The following is a 17655-nucleotide window of genomic DNA, read 5'->3' on the forward strand; positions in this document are numbered from 1 at the left end:
GACCATTCGTCTTAGTAATGGTGGTGAATTTACATCCCAAGCTTTTGATAATTATTGTATGTCAATTGGGATAAGTGTTGAACATCTTGTAGCTCATTTCATACACAAAATAGTTTAGCAGAATCATTTATAAAACATTTGCAATTAATTGCAAGACCATTGCTTATGAGAGCTAAGCTTCCTTCGTCTGTATGGGGACATGCTATTTTGTATGTAGCATCACTTGTACGCATTAAGTCAGTAGCTTATCATAACTACTTGCCATTACAATTACTTTATGGTCATGAACCAAATATTTCCCGTCTAAGAATTTTTGGGTGCGCAGTATATGTTCCAATTGCTCCACCACAACACTAAGATGAGTTCTCAGAGGAGGTTAGAAATGTATGTTGGATATGATTCCCCATCAATTATTAAATATCTTGAACCCCTGACGAGTGATGTATTTATTGTACGATTTGTTGATTGTCATTTTAATGAAACAAATTTTCCAATATTAGGGGGAGAAATTAAGAAATTGAAAAAAGAAATTACATGGAATATATCTTTATTGTCTCATTTAGATCCCTGTACAGATCAATGTGAACTTGAAGTTCAGAAAATAATTCATTTGCAAAATATAGAAAATCAATTACCATATGCATTTATAGATGTAAAAAAAAGTAACTAAGTCACATATATCAGCTGCAAATGTTCCATAAAAAATTGACATCAAATTGATATCCCAACACAATAAGTTGTCACTAATGAGTCTAGAACACGCTAGAAGCGTGGTAGAATATTGACATAGAAAAGATTGGCTTAAGTGAAAAGAAGGATCATGAACTAAAATCTGTTGCTCTTGATTTTTGCGTATAATGTTGCTCTTGATATTATATCTGAAACGAGGATCATGAACTAAAATCTGTTGTAGAATATTGACATAAAAAAGATTGGCTTAAGTGAAAAGAAGCAATCGAGGCAGAATTAATCTCATTTTCAAAATGACAGGTTTTTGGACTAGTAGTCCAAACACCAAAAGATGTCATATCTGTGGGATACAAATGAGTATTTGTGAGAAAAAAAAATGAAAATAATGAGGTCACAAGATACAAAGCAAGACTAGTTGCACAAGGTTTTTTACAAAGATCTGGTATTGATTTTGAAGAGACATGTTCTCCAGTAGTGGATGTAATTACACTAAGATATTTAATTGAATTGACTGTGTATGAAGATCTGAATATGCATCTAATGGATGTAATCACAATATATTTATATGGATTTCTTGATAATGATATTTATATGAGAATTCTAGAAGGATTTAAGGTACCTGAAACATATATATTAAATTCCCGGGAATGATATTTAATAAAGTTACAAAAATCACTATATGGATTGAAACAATTAGGATAAATGTAGTACAATCGTCTGAGTGGATATTTATTCAAAGAAGGATATCAAAATAATCCAATATGTCTATGTGTTTTTATAAGGAAATCATAATCAGGATTTGTTATTATAAGTGTATATGTTGATGACTTGAATATAATTGGAACTCTTGAAGAGCTTTCAAAGGCAATATAATATCTTAAGAAATAATTTGAGATGAAAGATCTCGAAAAAATAAAATTTTACCTTGGTTTGGAAATTCAGCATTTAGCAAATGGAATATTTATTTATCAGTCAACTTATATAGGAAAAATTTTGAAAAGATTTTATATGGACAAAACACATCCATTAAATATTCCAATGGAAGTTCGTTCACTGGATTTAAAGAAAGATATATTTCGACCTCGAGGAGATAATGAATAACTTACTGGTCTTGAAGTACCATACCTTAGTGCAATTGGCGTACTTATGTATCTTGTTAATAATACAAGACCAAATATTGCATTTTCAGTAAATTTATTAGCTAGATATAGTTATTCTCCTACAAAAAGACATTGGAACGAAATTAAACATATACTTCGTCTCCGGGGAACAATCGATATGAGTTTGTTTTATTCAAATAAATCAAATTTTAGTCTAGTTGATTATACAGATTCTGGATATTTATCTGATCCACACAAAGCTAGATCTCAAACAACTTATTTATTTACATATGGAGGAACTACTATATCATGGCGATCGGTGAAACAAACCATAATGGCCACTTCCTCAAATCATGCTGAAATTCTTGAAATCACGAGGCTAATCGAGAATGTATATGACTAAGGTCAATGATTCAGCATATTTGTGAAACGTGTGACTTGTCTTTTAATAAAAATCTTCCAACAATGTTATACGAATACAACACAACTTGCATAGCACAAATCAAAGAAGTATATATTAAAGGAGTTAGAATAAAACATATTTCACTGAAACTTTTCTACGTTCATGATCTTGAAGAAAATGGCAACATCACTGTGCAACAAATTTGTTTGAAGGATAATCTGACAGACTTATTTACAAAGGCATTACCAACCGCAACTTTTGAAAAATCGGTACACAACATTGAAATACGGCGATTCAGAGATCTTAAGTGATGTTTGCGTGAGGGGAGTAAATATATTGTATTCTTTTAGAAGTATGTATTATATGAAATATGTACTATTTTTCCTTCACTAAGGTTTTTTTTTTTTTTTTTTTACATTGGGTTTTTTGCTAGTATTTTAACTAGACATATTATATATATATATATATATATAGATGGACATCTAAGAGAAGTATTATAAATATCATAAAAATAGATGCCCAATGCTTAGTGTCTTAAAAACCATGTGTCATTTTTCATGTTGTCCATGTACCTTGTAATAATTCATGCTTAGTATCCATGTAAGTCCAAATTCTACTTACCACTTTACCTATAAATAATGACATTTAATGGATCTTAATATTATGCACATTGGTGAGAATAAAAAGAAAATTTCATATATTTCCTATTTCCATAAAATTATAATTTTAGTTATTTTTAATTTAGTTATATTTTATTATTTTATTATTATTATGTATATATATATATATAATTTTCTTCATATCCGTCGTGCTCCATTGTGCTCTTCAATTTCACAACAATACGCAGTTTCATAAGTTTTTTTTAAGTGCTCTTAAAGTAGTCTTAAATCTCAATAAATAAAAGTGACAAAAAAAATGTGTATGGTTATTGTTGTTAATAAATTTTTTTTTATTAAAAATGACTTAAATAGACGGTCCTTTCAAGGAAATGCTTTCTTAAAAGTTGTAAAAAATAAAAAATATATAAAAACATAGAGAAAGAATGAGTAGAGATGTCCACGGGGTAGGGTTGGGGATTGCATTCCCCGTCCCTATCCTCGCTCCCATTTCATTCCCATCCCCGTGAAATTTCCCATGGGATAGAGTTCCCCTTGGGGATCAGTTCCCTGCAGAAAAATTTCCCCCCTTAGTGTTTTTTTTTAAAAGAATCAATTAATTTAAATCAGATAAAATTTATTAAATATTAACTCTATCATTCAATTATTTATTAGGGTTAACTTTACATAACAATTTGAATTTAATGATAAATTACTCAAATTTTGATCTAAAAAATATAAATTAAATTATTCACATATATAATGTAAATGTAAATATTGAAGTTAAACATATTCATTATCGGGATGAATAAACAATCAAACTTGAAATTCAAATATAATGTTTATATAAGAATAATAATGACATAACATTAAATAATTATACCAAATAAATAAATAGATGCTAATCCAGGCGGGGACGGGGAATGTCTCCCATCCCCATCCCCGTTTAGCTTATGGAGAATTTTTTCCCACTCCCTCCTTCATTTCCCATCCCATTTGGGACGAGATCTGCAAGAAAATTGAGCATCTCTAAGAAGGAGAAAAAAAAAATGCAACAATGAAAAAAAATGAAAAAAGACATACCTCATTTGGTCCCACTGGGTGCGATATTCAAATTGATATTAAATAATATCAAATTTGACCAAATTATTTTATTTAATCCAATGGTCATGATGAAAACGTGTGGCGTCATCTAGGGGTGTTCAAATAAACCGACAACCGAACAACCCGGACTACTCAACCCAAAATATAAGGGTTGGGTTGAATTAATTTTGTTTTTGGGTCGTAGGTTGGTTAAAAAAAAATTGGGTGACCCAACTCAACCTGAATTATATATATATACATATAATATATTATATATTTTTATTTTTATTTAAAATTTGATTACTTTTATTGGATTAATTTGGGAATTTTAAATATATTTCTTTTAAAATTGTTATGATATTTGTCTTTATTTAAAATTTGCAATAAATATCTTAGATATTTGGTATTTGGCATTTCAATTTTACGAGATAGTCATGTGTTGTATATAAATTTATATATTTTTAATTAAAAAAATTATAACCCGACAACCAAATCGAGTCGAATTTGAATTTGAAGAGTTGGGTTGGGTTAGAGATTTTATTTGTGTTCTTTAGGTTGTCAACCTAACCAACCCAAATTTTCAGGTTGGTTCAAACAATATCTCAACCCAACCCATCCCATGTACACCCCTAAGCATCATTGGTATTTATCAATTTATGTCTAATTTTAATTTAGTACACATGTCAACCTTTAATTGGACCTAATTTGATGATTTGACAATTTTATCATTAATTTGAGAAATGATGTGTCAATTTCTATTTGGTCCAAAATTTCTTATTTGCAACTATGAAAAAAAATGAAAAGGACATACCTTACACACAAACACAAAAAAGAAAAAAGAAAAAAGAAGAGATACATGAAACAACAAAATTTGAGAATCTGTCTACCTCCAAGTTGAAAGAAAAAGTTAGAAGAAAGGGTGAAAAACACTTTTAACTGTTGATGAAATTAAAAAGTATTAGGTAAAACAAAATTTCAATTAAAAAAAATGAAAGTAAACAAAACTGGGAAGAGCATGTTGACAAAATTAGATTTCAAATTATAATTTAGCCATTTATAGAGAAAAATTATATTATCAAATCCTAAAGTTTGTTCCTCTGAGTCGTTTTAGATTTAAGAAAAAAAAAATGAGAATTTTAACTTTGGTGGCAAGAGATGCAACCTTTATCTATATATTTATATAGTTTGTGGTTCATTTATCAAATTGGTAATTCTAAACTTTGCAATTTATCCAAATCTAAACCATTAGACGAAAATTGAAAATACAAAATCATATTAAACACAAAATATAACGTAATTAGATATTATTTTGATACAAAATTGAGAGTAAAAATATAGTTTTTTTAAAAGAAAATTTTCAAAATTTTCAAAATATAAAAATTATTTACACAAAATAACAAAATTTAATCTCCTTTCATTTCTCTTTTTAAAAACTTAATTAACACACCTTAAAAAAAAATGAGAAAATAATATAATTAGAAATTTCCAAAAAAGAAAAACATACAAGAAAAAGAAAAAGGACCAAAAAAAGATAAAAGTTTGAATTTTTAGGTTCTTCACATCAGCAAGTGGCAATCCCACACAAGCCAAAAGCTGAAGCAGCCGCCGTACTCTTCGTCTTCCATCAACAAACTCCGAAAATCTCTCTAAGAACTGTCCGCCATTGATACACAGTCGCAGAAGCTCCCAGCCAATGTCATCATCATCATCAGTTTCCCCAGCAATGGAGTCCTTGGTTCTGCAACTTCACGAAATCTCCGCTGTTAAGTTCGGCAACTTCAAGCTCAAGTCCGGTATATACTCTCCTATATACATTGATCTTCGTGTTATTGTCTCATATCCTTCACTCCTCTCCCAAATCTCCAAAACCCTAATCTCTTCTCTCCCCTCATCCACCTCCTACGACCTCGTTTGCGGTGTTCCTTACACCGCCCTTCCTATTGCAACTTGCATCTCCGTTTCTAACCATGTTCCCATGGTTATGCGTCGCAAGGAGATCAAGGATTACGGCACTGCAAAAGCGATCGAAGGTCATTACCAAGCGGATCAAATATGTTTGATTATTGAGGATTTGGTGACGAGCGGTGCTTCGGTTTTGGAAACTGCTGCGCCGCTGCGAGCGGCGGGGCTGAAGGTGAGTGATGCGGTTGTTTTGCTTGATAGAGAGCAGGGCGGACGGGAGAATTTGGAGGAGAATGGGATTAAATTGCATTCGATGATTAAGTTGAGCGAGATGGTGAGGATTTTGAAGGAGAAAGGAAAGGTTGGAGAAGAAATGGAAGGGCTGGTGGCGAGATTCTTGGAGGAGAATCGGAAGGTTGCGGTGCCGAAAATTGAGAAGCCTGTTAAAGTTAAGGCCATTTCCTTTCAAGAAAGAGTGAAGTTAGCGAAGAATCCAATGGGAAAGAGGCTGTTCGAGGTGATGATCGAGAAGGAAAGCAATTTGTGTGTAGCGGCCGATGTTGGCACCGCCTCGGAGCTGCTCGACATCGCCGAGAAAGTAGGAGCTTGTATAATTTCTGAATTTTACACTATTTGTTCATTAACACCCAGATTAAAAAAGTTCAAGGAAATCATCAAGAAATATGTAAATGAATTGAGTTTTAAATAAACAACCATTTGTTTCAATCAGGTTGGTCCAGAGATTTGCTTACTGAAAACTCACGTGGATATACTGCCAGATTTCACCCCAGACTTCGGTTCAAAACTTCGCTCGGTATGTTTATTTCACAAACTTCATTTCTTTCTTTCTTTCTTGGTACTTCTTCCAGATTTTTACAATATCTTGGAACACAGACTAGCTGTTAATGCTTCTCGGTGTACGGTAATGATGATAATAAGAATATCGTTAAACTTATGAACTTGTAAAGTAATAAGTTGGTACTCTGTTTTCACATTACTTCCAGAATTTCAATACCAACATTATGATATCGGCTTAATTTCCTCATAATTTGGAACCCTTTTTGAGGGAGATGTGGAACTATAGTTAGGTTTAAAGGCTTTTGTATTCAAAGAGAAATATAACTGTCCTTCTGTCTCCTAACCCAAGTTCTCAACAACAATCAGAGTGATATCTTGTAAATTTTGTCTATTGTTTTTGGTTATTTCTTCTTTGAATTTTTGTTTTGGCATGATGGTTTTGAGAAAAAACTGCTACATGCTTGCTTACATTATCTCACTGCAATGCAGATTGCTGAGAAACACAACTTCTTAATCTTTGAAGATCGCAAGTTTGCAGACATTGGAAATACAGTGACAATGCAGTATGAAGGGTGGGCCTCTCAACTTTCAAAACTAGCTTTTCTGCCTCTTATTTTCATTTTCTTTTACTCTCCAGTAACGCCTTGGGGTCCTGAAATCTTGTGTTTTGCAAATGCAGGGGTATTTTTCATATACTAGACTGGGCAGATATGGTCAATGCTCACATTATCTCTGGTCCTGGAATTGTAAATGGATTGAAATTAAAGGTATGCAGCAACACTCAATGATAGTTTAAGCAGTGTGTTTTTTTTTTTTTTTTTGGATATCCATGAGTAATCAGGTTAGTTTACGCACACTTCGACTAAATTAATCCTAGGTAAATAGCCACCATGGATTGAACTCATTACCTTTTCTTAGCCGTTTGTCAACCCAAGCCTTTTATTTACCACTATTAAGCAGTGTTCACAAGGTCTATTCAATCAAACTTCTAAAAGACATTAAAATGGTGTTTTTTTAGATGAATTACTTGTGCTTTTTTCCAACCATGTTTATTGTACAAGTATTTCATTTAAAAGTACTATTTTCTATAAGTATTCTAGACAAATGCTTTCTTCATTAGCGATTTAGTTGTCTTGTCACCATGAATGTTTAGGGGCTGCCTCGAGGTAGGGGTCTTTTACTGCTGGCTGAAATGAGCTCAGCTGGAAATCTTGCCACGGGAGACTATACATCTGCAGCCGTTAAAATTGCAGAAGAACATTCTGATTTCGTCATCGGCTTCATTTCGGTTAATCCAGCATCCTGGCCAGGTGCGCCTAGAAATCCAACATTCATTCATGCCACCCCTGGAGTCCAAATGGTTAAGGGTGGAGACAATCTTGGACAGCAATACAATACACCCTATTCTGTAAGTTCTATCCATTATTTACTTCTGCATCTTCTGTTCCCCATCATTAGGCATGCATTTTGTTATCGAATATAGAATTTTACTTGACTTCCATCTTTTTTAATCTTTCTTCATTCGCACTAATCGGTTGTTGATATAGGGAAGTTGTAGTCTGTGGAGAAGGGAAAAGGAGAAACTGCTGAACTTTTGATATTTTCTTGTTTTCTTTTTGTTATTTATATGATTAAAGTGAAAAAAGAAAAAAAAGTAAAAGAACTGGGGATGGAGTTCAAATCCCATAATATTCATTATTCACACCTTTAAGGTTTCATTTGATAATCATTTGGTTTTTTAAAATTAAGCTTATAAACACTACTTCCACCTGATTCCTTTCTTTTGTTATCTACTTTTTAAGAGTATTTTAAAAAACCATGCCAATTTTTTAAAACTAGAAAACAGCTTGTTTGGTAATCATTTGGTTTTTTAAAATTAAGCTTATAGATACCATTTTCATCTATTGGTTTTATGGTTTGTTGTCTACATTTTAAGAGTGTTTTTAAAATCAAATTGAAAATTTGAAAACTTAAAAAAACAAAAAATTCAAAAACTTGTTTTTTGGTTTTAGAGATTGACTTAGAAATCAAATGACTTGAAATATGAAAATTGAGGAAGAAATTGTGAAAGCTTGTTATTGTGTTAAACCATAACTTCTAAAAATTTGTTTTTGGACGAATTTGACTAACGCTTTAAATGTCTAATTAGGAAAGATAAAAACTCACGTAACAAATACAAATTTCAAAAATCAAATCGTTATCAAACGAGTAGCCTAGTAATATCCAAACAACTCAATAATGTAAGAGGCTTAGACGGTTGCCCTAACGGCATAAAGCCAACTGAGCTTGAGAAATGATGTGTGCAGGTTGTATACGACAGAGGAAGTGATATCATAATTGTGGGGCGTGGGATAATAAAGGCAGAAAATCCCGCAGATGCAGCCAGAGAGTATCGTTTGCAAGGATGGGATGCATATTTAGCTAAGACTTCCTAGAACAATTTTTCCATTAGCTTTGATAACAACGCCTCTACCCAATGAATGCCAGTTTCTTCTACTTTTCCTTTTGGCTGGAGTTCCTTTCCCTACATGCTTTTGCTTGCAGGGACTTGGAGGAGATATCTATTTAAGAGAAAGCACTACTGAGTCAGCTTTCAAATAGTTTTAACCTATTTTCAGGTCTAGGAATAAATGGAAAAATTAATAATCAGTTTGAGGTTTTTCAGTTGTAACCTGTGAGCATTGCTATGTGTTCTATGTAATCCTTTGGGTTAATCATGACAATGAAATAGTTTTAGCAGATTTCTTTTTTACCCATGAGCTTAAGTTACAAGTTGAGTTCTTGTTTGTATCTATTTAGTTTTAAAATTCAGTTTTTTTTCCCCAATCTTTGAGGCAAACAAATTAACAACAAACAATTCTACAAACTACATCTTAACTTCCTCATGAATGATAGAGAGAATACCATATGAAAAATCATCTTTCTGGATCAAGGAACAATCCTAAGAGGATGTTAAAACTGCCAAACCATGGGCAGATTTGTTCTCTTTGGGAATGTGATAAAAAGAGTACTATTAATAGATTTTTCAACAAAAATAATGCCTCAATGAGGGTTAGTATTGTTCCCCTCAGGATAGCATTACCAAGAAAGTGACGTACCAACATTACTATATTTTATCATGACTATATTCTTTTTCTTCTTGTCTATCACATCATATGCAAAACCAATCATATCTATGCACACATATCTATACACACACACAATGGTCCAAATTTAAATTTAAATTTGAAATTTGGCTCTATGCCAAAAAGGATTTTTTTTTAAATAATATTTTTTAATAAATAATGACAAAAATAGGGTTGGGGAAAGTAATTTAAAAAAGTATCAACAGATTTAGGATAGTGAAATCGTGTATCCAGTACACAATTTTCATGTGGCATACTCGTGTACTCCCATTTAATCCTGACCACGTCAGCTGACTGGTTGATCGATCAAGCGTACTCGTGTACCCGGTACACGAGTTCGCTTATTAATTTTTTTTTTAAAAAAGTAAATTGTTAAAACTTAATTCTTTCATTGTTGCTTATAACTTTTTTTGAATTGTTAAACTTAATTATTAAACTTAATTCTTTCATTATTAAACTTAATTATATATTTAATCTACAATAAAAACATCTTGCACTCATATTAAGAAAAAATACCATGATATTAAATAATATTTACAATTAGTTCTTTTGAGATTTGCAATTTGAAAATGATACAATATGAGATTTAAAAACGACCCCCTGGCCCTTACTCCTCATGGGAGTTGTCTTCGTGTCCCTCTAAATTAGGTTCATTTGTTATCGCTGTCGTCTACGACGAATATGTCTTCGATTGGTGTCAGCTACTTTCTACGTTCATCAATGTTTGCTGACACATTGAACCCAATTCTGGAAGGTTCTGCACTGAATATTGTTGAACATTGCCGATAAAATTATTCTGTAGAATAAAAAAAATATTAAACAATATTCATATTATATATATGAAAAATGTCTGATTTGAAATATCTTACCATGCAGTAATAGTAAGCACCGTTTAGTGAGATAAATCGCCTCGTGATCGAATTGTACCATGGAAAGTAGTCATCTGATACAGCTAGCCCATCTGTTAATTCTCCATGTGCACAACGATCATGTCGCCCATGCCAGTAGGATAAATACTTCGCATGGGTTCGACGCCAGTCTTGGTTATGCTTACCTCTTAAATCGATCTGGTGTAATTCTGGGAGTGTATAGAACAACGAAGGTATCGTTTGTCGCATCCCGAACTGTCTCAGCACACGATCTGGATGATGTCACTCTACTATATGGAAGCATATAAGAGGGCTAACAGGCAACCAAATGTCTTCACCATCACGACAATAATCAGGTAAGGATGACCAAATTTGTGAGTATGGCGTCAGCATGTCGAATGTTTTCCTGTACACGAGCAACATATTTGCTGACTGTTCAGAGACAACTAATACACCACTCCATCTAAAATTATAAAAAATACAATTAATTTATATTCTTACATAAAATGGTAACGAAATAAATATATAAATAAAATAATACCTGGCACTAAGTGGCTGATGATCTGGGGCCTGTAGTTGAACTAGTGGTGCTACGATTGGAAATCGATTATAAACCCACATTTGTAATAGTATCAGTGCCCTCTATTTCCAACGCTTGTGCATTGAAAGCCCGACAAAGTTCTCTGTACAACCATGCAAGACATGCACCACCCCACGAGTACGTACCAGCGTGCTCGAAATTAGACAAAAATAGAAGGAACATAAGATGCACCAGAGTATTTGACTTGTTGGCAAATAAAAACCCTCTAATAAACTGCAGGATGTATGCTCGTGCGTACCTACGTACGTTGATGTCGTCGGCATCGGGAGGTAATTCGAGAAATTGGGACGCCAACCAAGGGATACTCAATCTTGATCCCTTCAGATCCTCTGGTAGAACGCCTAAGAGCTCTTCACAGACGTTCTTCCAGTCATACTCTAGTGAGCCTGTCAGTAGTTGCACGTCCACTCTTAACCCAAATTGTACGGCGACATCCTGCAACGTAATAGTGCATTTCCCATAGGGCAGGTGAAATGTGTAGGTCTCTGATCTCCGGCGCTCAACCAGAGCAGTAATCAGGTGCCAATCAAGCTGGATGAAACCAATCTGTGCAACCCCAAGAAGACCCGCCTCCTGAACGTATGGAATGATGCGATGATCAAATGGGATAATACTTTGTGCAGTCGCCACGATGCGTGTTTTGTTGGTATAATTGGACAGGATTAGAAGGACCAGGCTCCATTACCTAAAAAGTTCAAATTATGTTACATAATAGAATTGATAACATAAAAGATACATAAAAAGTACATAAGAAAATACAATTACATAAAATAAGTTTATTAAATAAATTCATTATAAATACATAAAGAATACAAGTAAAAAAATAAAAATAAAAATCCTAATGACCTGAAGACGACGAAGCACCCAGTGTACGGTGTGGACAAGTGTGTCTGTTATGTCCTTCTCTCTTACAAGTTCTACATCACACTTTTTGACTTGCACTACGACAATTTCGTAGTGTTCCGTCACACAATATTTTTTTACAGCAAGCTGTAAATCTTCTTTGGTATTAAATAACATTTCCTTATGTATTAAACTACAGTTATCTACTCCTACATTCCTTTCTTCCAAAGTAGACCCTAGCTCAAACATTGAATTTGTCATTTCCCAATCTATTTGGTTGAACATTTCCGACGATACCAACTCAAGATCTTGTTCACCACTACCGTCGTTTCCAAATAATTCATCCACTTCAACGTCGATGTCACTATCTCCATCATTTTCAGGTTCAAGAATTACTAAATCTTCAGAACGCATTGATATATTTATTATGTTTTTTTCAACTGTTATAATTGACAAAAAAATATGTTAATATGTCAACCCAACAAATTCTAATTTCTAAGTTTTCTAAGTTTAAATCAATCATATATAAACTAAATTATACATAAGCTATACATATAAGATTTCTATATAATAGACTATACAACATAAACTATATAATACACTATATATAAACTATACATAAATTATACATACATAAACTATAACTATTTATACATACATAAACTATAACTATTTATACATACATAAACTATAACTATACATAAACTATACAAAAATGTAGGAATATACCAAGCAAAATTCAGCCCAAAAACATGCAAAAACATATATATAAATACAGATCAGCCCAACTAGAGAAAGAAATATACCAAGCAAAATTCGGCAGCAAAAAATGTAGGAAAATCGAGCAACACGACCACTAGATTCGGTGAAGATCAAATGGAGGACTGAAAGTCGAGCAAAATCGAAATTTTGGAAGATTTCGGTGAAATAGAGGCTTCGGTGAGGAAAATCAACGATGGTTTCGGTGAGGGAAAACGGCGGTAGGGAATAAGAATAGGCGTTTCGGTGAGGAAGAAGAAGGGTTCGGGCGGAGCTTTTAAGGCGTGGAAGTTGTGTACCGATACACGACTTAGGGTAATTGTGTACCCGATACACGATTCCCTCAGTCAAACCTGCATGACTGCCACGCCAGACTGGGCGTGCCAAGTGGCCAGGGAATTGTGTACCCAGTACACAATTTAGGCTTTATCATGTACCGGATATACGATTTAAACACCTATTTTTGGGAATACTTTCCCCCAACCCTATTTTTGTCATTATTTATTAAAAAAACATTATTTAAAAAATAAAATTCGTCAAAAAGCTGAGACTTTGAAATGGACGAGGTCCAAATCATTGTTGCAAACTAGATGGTTCTGTTCTGTCAGTACCCTTTCTATAAAGAACAAAAATGAAGAGCATTTTTGCAGTGAAGGTTAACTTAGAATTTTAGCCTTGAGCTTTTGATTACTCTGGCCCTTTTTAACTTTTAAACTTACAAATTACACAAATTATTCGATTTTATATCTAATAGATGCATTAATTTTGAACTTCTCGTAGATTAATTAGACACAAAACTGAATATTCATATACCAATAAAATTATAAGTTTTGAAAGTTCTTACCCTCGGACTAAACACTTAAAAATCAAAATCATGAATTGGACCTACTTTTCTCAAAATTCCCAACTAGTTAGGGATCAATTTCTTGTTTTGAAAGGGGTGTTTGAAATACTTGATTGAATTTTAAAAAAATATGGAGTTGGATAAATGTACAAACTTTAATATTGAACACTATTGAAGTTGGTGGAGTTGAATTATTTAATACCGACTTATGAAGTCGGTGGCCGAACATCCCCTAAGACGTCTGATGAAACCAAAATCACCAACTTGCCAGAGCATGAAATGGCCTGTCATTTACAAATTAAACCATATAATCATCATTTCACAAATTTTATAAATTGTCCAGTGACTGAACAATTATATGGAGCCATGGCTGCATCTCTAAGAATGGTAACTGATTCTGTTAATACTCAACAAGGAAATATGAGGAGTAAGTTCTGCAATGACGGGGGAGCTTTTCTAAATCATGGTTTCATGCAAGAGCAAAGAGTGTTTGCATCTTAATTGAAAAAAGAAACACATGATTAGAAAGCCATTTACTCTACAAAACGGCAACCAACCTACTGGCCAAGAAGATGGGATTTGAAGTGATAGTTCCTATTCAGCAATTTCTCCCAGTTTCACTGTTCTTTCCAAATTCTACCGGTCACCCTAAGCTTTAGTTCCTTCCGATCCCCACCAGAGAAGAAGAGAGCCATGTTGCGTTGGATAATGAGCCCATCGAAACTGTCCCGAACTTTCCGATGGCTGTCCCTGATGCTTCTGGGCACTCCTTGCCACACCATCTTCCTCCCATTTCCACCTACCTCAAGACTATAGCTGTAGTTCTTTGCATCATTATCATCGCCCATAAACCGTAGAAAAGCGATGTATACTGGAGCCATCCCGAGCTGGAAAGCTTCGAAATGCAGGCAAAAGTACTGACCAAAGCAACTGAAAACCTGAGTTTTAAAATTCTAAATCAGAGTCATCCCACAATCAAGAATTCAAAACTAATATAAACTAATGAGCTTGCGGAACGATCGAACAATGAGGATCCTAGATTTCTAAGCTAGCAAAATCTCTGATTTAGAATCAGAAATAGCTCTAATATACAAGTATATTTTCTGATAGCAAAACCAAATTGAGCATTTCTTCTGACTAATTTCTGATATAGCCTAAATTTGTTCAGCCATCCATCAAAGGATATCCCAATTCCATGAACAGAGGAACTCCAAAGAAATGCATGGTTTCATGCCAATGTCAAATCACTAAAATTTATGTTTCTAGCACGATTATAATGCTCAAAATGTGCATGAGAAATGCTAATGAGATTTTCCTGCCCAAGAGGGTAAGGAACAGAGTGAGCAGTGTGGTCGGTGAGGAAAATTACCGTTAGCATCCACGTTGCATTTTCAACTTCTTGAGGGTTGGATTTTACGTAACGATGGTTGAATGTGCTTCCACTGTGCATGTCTACCTTATGATCATCTTTCAGGTGAGCCACCAAATAGGGTATATCACCAACGACTGAACATTCGGATCCAGCATATGGACAGCTATAAGGTCTATAAACACATTGGGATTCATGTTTGACCTTGCTGTAATATGGATATATGCCAATGCAACCGTAGCTATGATATTTACATGGAAGTTCTAGAGATGCAGCCACCTTCTCCAACGCAAGGCATCTAATATTGCCGAGTTCATGCCTACATGTAGGACAGCGATTGTGCACCCGAGGCTTGCAACCAGAGCACAATGTGTGGCCATTTGAACACTGCAGAAAAAAAAAAAAAAAAAAAAAGAACACCATTAAAGAAAATGCTATCACCCATAAGCTTAAGCACATCCCTTTTGCAATGTACAAAACTTAGAAAGACCAAAATGCACAAAAAATTGATAATAGATTCCACAAAGAAGCATTTCACACAATTCATTCTAACTACAATTCTTCTTTTCTTTTGCTATACACTAAAAACAAACCTCCACAATCATAGAATCTAACAACTACATCAACACCAAAGTTGAGTGAGCATCATCAGTCTGCAAAGTTACCACATCACATAAAGAAGAATTAAACAATTCATAACCAAACCTGATGTATTGGAGGGTACATTGCATTCAAACACACTGGGCATTCCAAAAGCTCGCGAACGCTGCTGGAAACAGCGACATTCGGTTTAAGTTCATTTTGAACTGGATCATCCACAGTTTCCCTGATGTCCATCATATCTTCATTCTGAGGAGGATCAATAACCTCTGGTTTGCTCCGCAAATCATCAAAATAAGGACTTCCAGATGCCATCCTTAAGAGAACAATTTTATATTTCTACCTGAACATATGCACAACAAGTGGTTTCATAATCAATCTTCTCTTTTAAAAAATGAATTCAGAACTGCCATGTAGATAGTACAACAAATAACATGCAAAACAAACAGAATCTGTATCAAGAGAATTCCAAAAAAGAGAATCCAAGGTTTAAATCAGCATTTAATTAATGGAAACCATAAATTTGCAGACAAGGGACGGCGATAAGCACATGGATTCCCTTTCCAAATGATAAAATCTTCACTAATTGCATAATTTGAACACAACTATTTAAAAACCAATAAAAAGAAAAGAAAAGAAAAGTCCACCCTCAAATTCAAAGAAACCCCACCATGGATCTAGGATTTAAATAGCCCAGGAACATTTCCACAAACTTCACATTCTATCAAATCTTGCCTCTGGCAAGAAAAATTATCAAAATCGGAGAAGTGGGTTAAGATTATTGTCAACAATAAGAATTGAAATTGAAGGGAAAACGAAGAAAGAAAAGAGATCGAATTATACCTAAAACCGCGACGAAACAGTGATTGGAAAAGCACGGAAAGCCTCAAAAAGAGCAAGGATTTGGTGGGGGTGAAAGTAAGAACTCAACAACCGCATCGGGGAAATACGAACATCAAAAAGTGAAGGGCGATGCAGCTCAAAGACACAGAAAATTTCAAAATGAAGCCGTTGAGAGAGACAGAAGCAAAGAGGGATTATAGAGAGAGAATTTATTTTCTGAAGAAAAGTACAAAAAAGCAAAGTTTTGAAAAGTCTGTGGGACCTTCCACCATTAATACAATACAATACTTCAATGTTTTGAAAATTTCAAGAACAAGTGATGATCTTTCAACTTTTTCTCCCCCAACCAAACAAATTTCCATTTTGAAATTTGGATATTTTGTTTTTTACTTTTTTGGTACACAATTTTTTTTTTATTTGAGAATAACATCAATTTATAACAGTATCAATTTAAATTATGAATTTTTATAGGTGTATCAATTTATACTTTTCTTTGAATTTTGCATGAAGAATATTTCGTTATACTTATAATTGTTTCAATTAAATTTTCAAACGGTCATAAGTGAATCAATGTAGACTCTTTATTAATAAAAGGTCAAATTGCAAAAACCACTCCTAAAGTATGACGGTAGTTGTAATTACACACTCAAACTTTTAATCGTAAAAATTGGGTTCTAAACTTCTACAACAGTTAAAATTAGACCCTCAACTTAGTCCAAATGATAAAACTTGAATTAACTTATACAATGTTACAATTTATACAATTATATAAGTTTGAAAGTCCAATTTGATCCAATTTTAGCACTATGTAAGTTTGAGGACTTAATTATTAAAATTGAAAGTTTAACGGTATGATTGCAACTACCACTATTCTTTAGAGGTAGTTTTTGTAATTTACCTTTAATACTATATTTCAATCGTTGATGCATCAATTTTTACACGTGTAGACTTCTTCAAATATCTTTAACAAAATGGACGATTCAAATTGATGCATGGATAATTTTCATAAGAAATCCAATCAATTTGATTCCCTCGTGAAATGTTAGAATTTTAATTGATAAAATTATAAGTCTCATACTATATTTACTCGAACATGACATAATTGAGGGTATATGATATAGTTAAAGTAAAGGTTTAAATTGATAAAATTATTAGTTTATCGTTTTAGTTTATATAAGTCTAAAGTTTAAGGATATAAATTAATATATTTTTTTTATTAATACAATACGT

General features: G+C 33.4%; 2 protein-coding genes across 5 annotated transcripts; one reads left to right on the top strand and one right to left on the bottom strand.

Annotated features, from left to right (window-relative positions):
* Window positions 1–5372: 5372 nt before the first annotated feature.
* LOC120067948 (uridine 5'-monophosphate synthase / UMP synthase (PYRE-F) (UMPS)) lies at window positions 5373–9324 on the top strand. Its single transcript, XM_039019595.2, has 6 exons — window positions 5373–6372; window positions 6505–6588; window positions 7062–7144; window positions 7252–7339; window positions 7726–7980; window positions 8879–9324. The coding sequence occupies exons 1-6, from the start codon at window positions 5566–5568 to the stop codon at window positions 9005–9007; spliced, it is 1446 nt and encodes a 481-aa protein (XP_038875523.1). The 5' UTR covers window positions 5373–5565; the 3' UTR covers window positions 9008–9324.
* A 958-nt stretch (window positions 9325–10282) lies between these two features.
* On the bottom strand, window positions 10283–16785 carry LOC120092697 (E3 ubiquitin-protein ligase DIS1-like). 4 transcript variants are annotated; one of them, XR_016525566.1, is made up of 8 exons: window positions 16426–16644; window positions 16253–16319; window positions 15688–15925; window positions 14983–15369; window positions 14171–14551; window positions 11108–11852; window positions 10567–10972; window positions 10283–10493 (listed from the first exon to the last, which is right to left on the bottom strand). XR_016525566.1 is itself a non-coding variant. In XM_039050849.2 (5 exons), exons 3-5 carry the CDS (start codon window positions 15895–15897, stop codon window positions 14231–14233), a joined length of 918 nt encoding a protein of 305 aa, XP_038906777.1. In that variant the 5' UTR covers window positions 15898–15925; window positions 16253–16319; window positions 16426–16785; the 3' UTR covers window positions 13904–14230. The 4 variants fall into 4 exon arrangements, 3 of the variants coding, with proteins under 3 accessions (XP_038906777.1, XP_038906778.1, XP_090164865.1); XM_039050849.2 differs by lacking the exons at window positions 10283–10493; window positions 10567–10972; window positions 11108–11852 and having other exon boundaries at window positions 13904–14551; window positions 16426–16785; XM_039050850.2 differs by lacking the exons at window positions 10283–10493; window positions 10567–10972; window positions 11108–11852; window positions 16253–16319 and having other exon boundaries at window positions 13904–14551; window positions 16426–16728.
* Window positions 16786–17655: the final 870 nt, after the last annotated feature.

Source organism: Benincasa hispida, chromosome 12 (genome assembly GCF_027475165.1).
Source record: "Benincasa hispida cultivar pf3 chromosome 12, pf3_genome.v1.1, whole genome shotgun sequence".
Classification (NCBI taxonomy): Eukaryota; Viridiplantae; Streptophyta; class Magnoliopsida; order Cucurbitales; family Cucurbitaceae; genus Benincasa; species Benincasa hispida.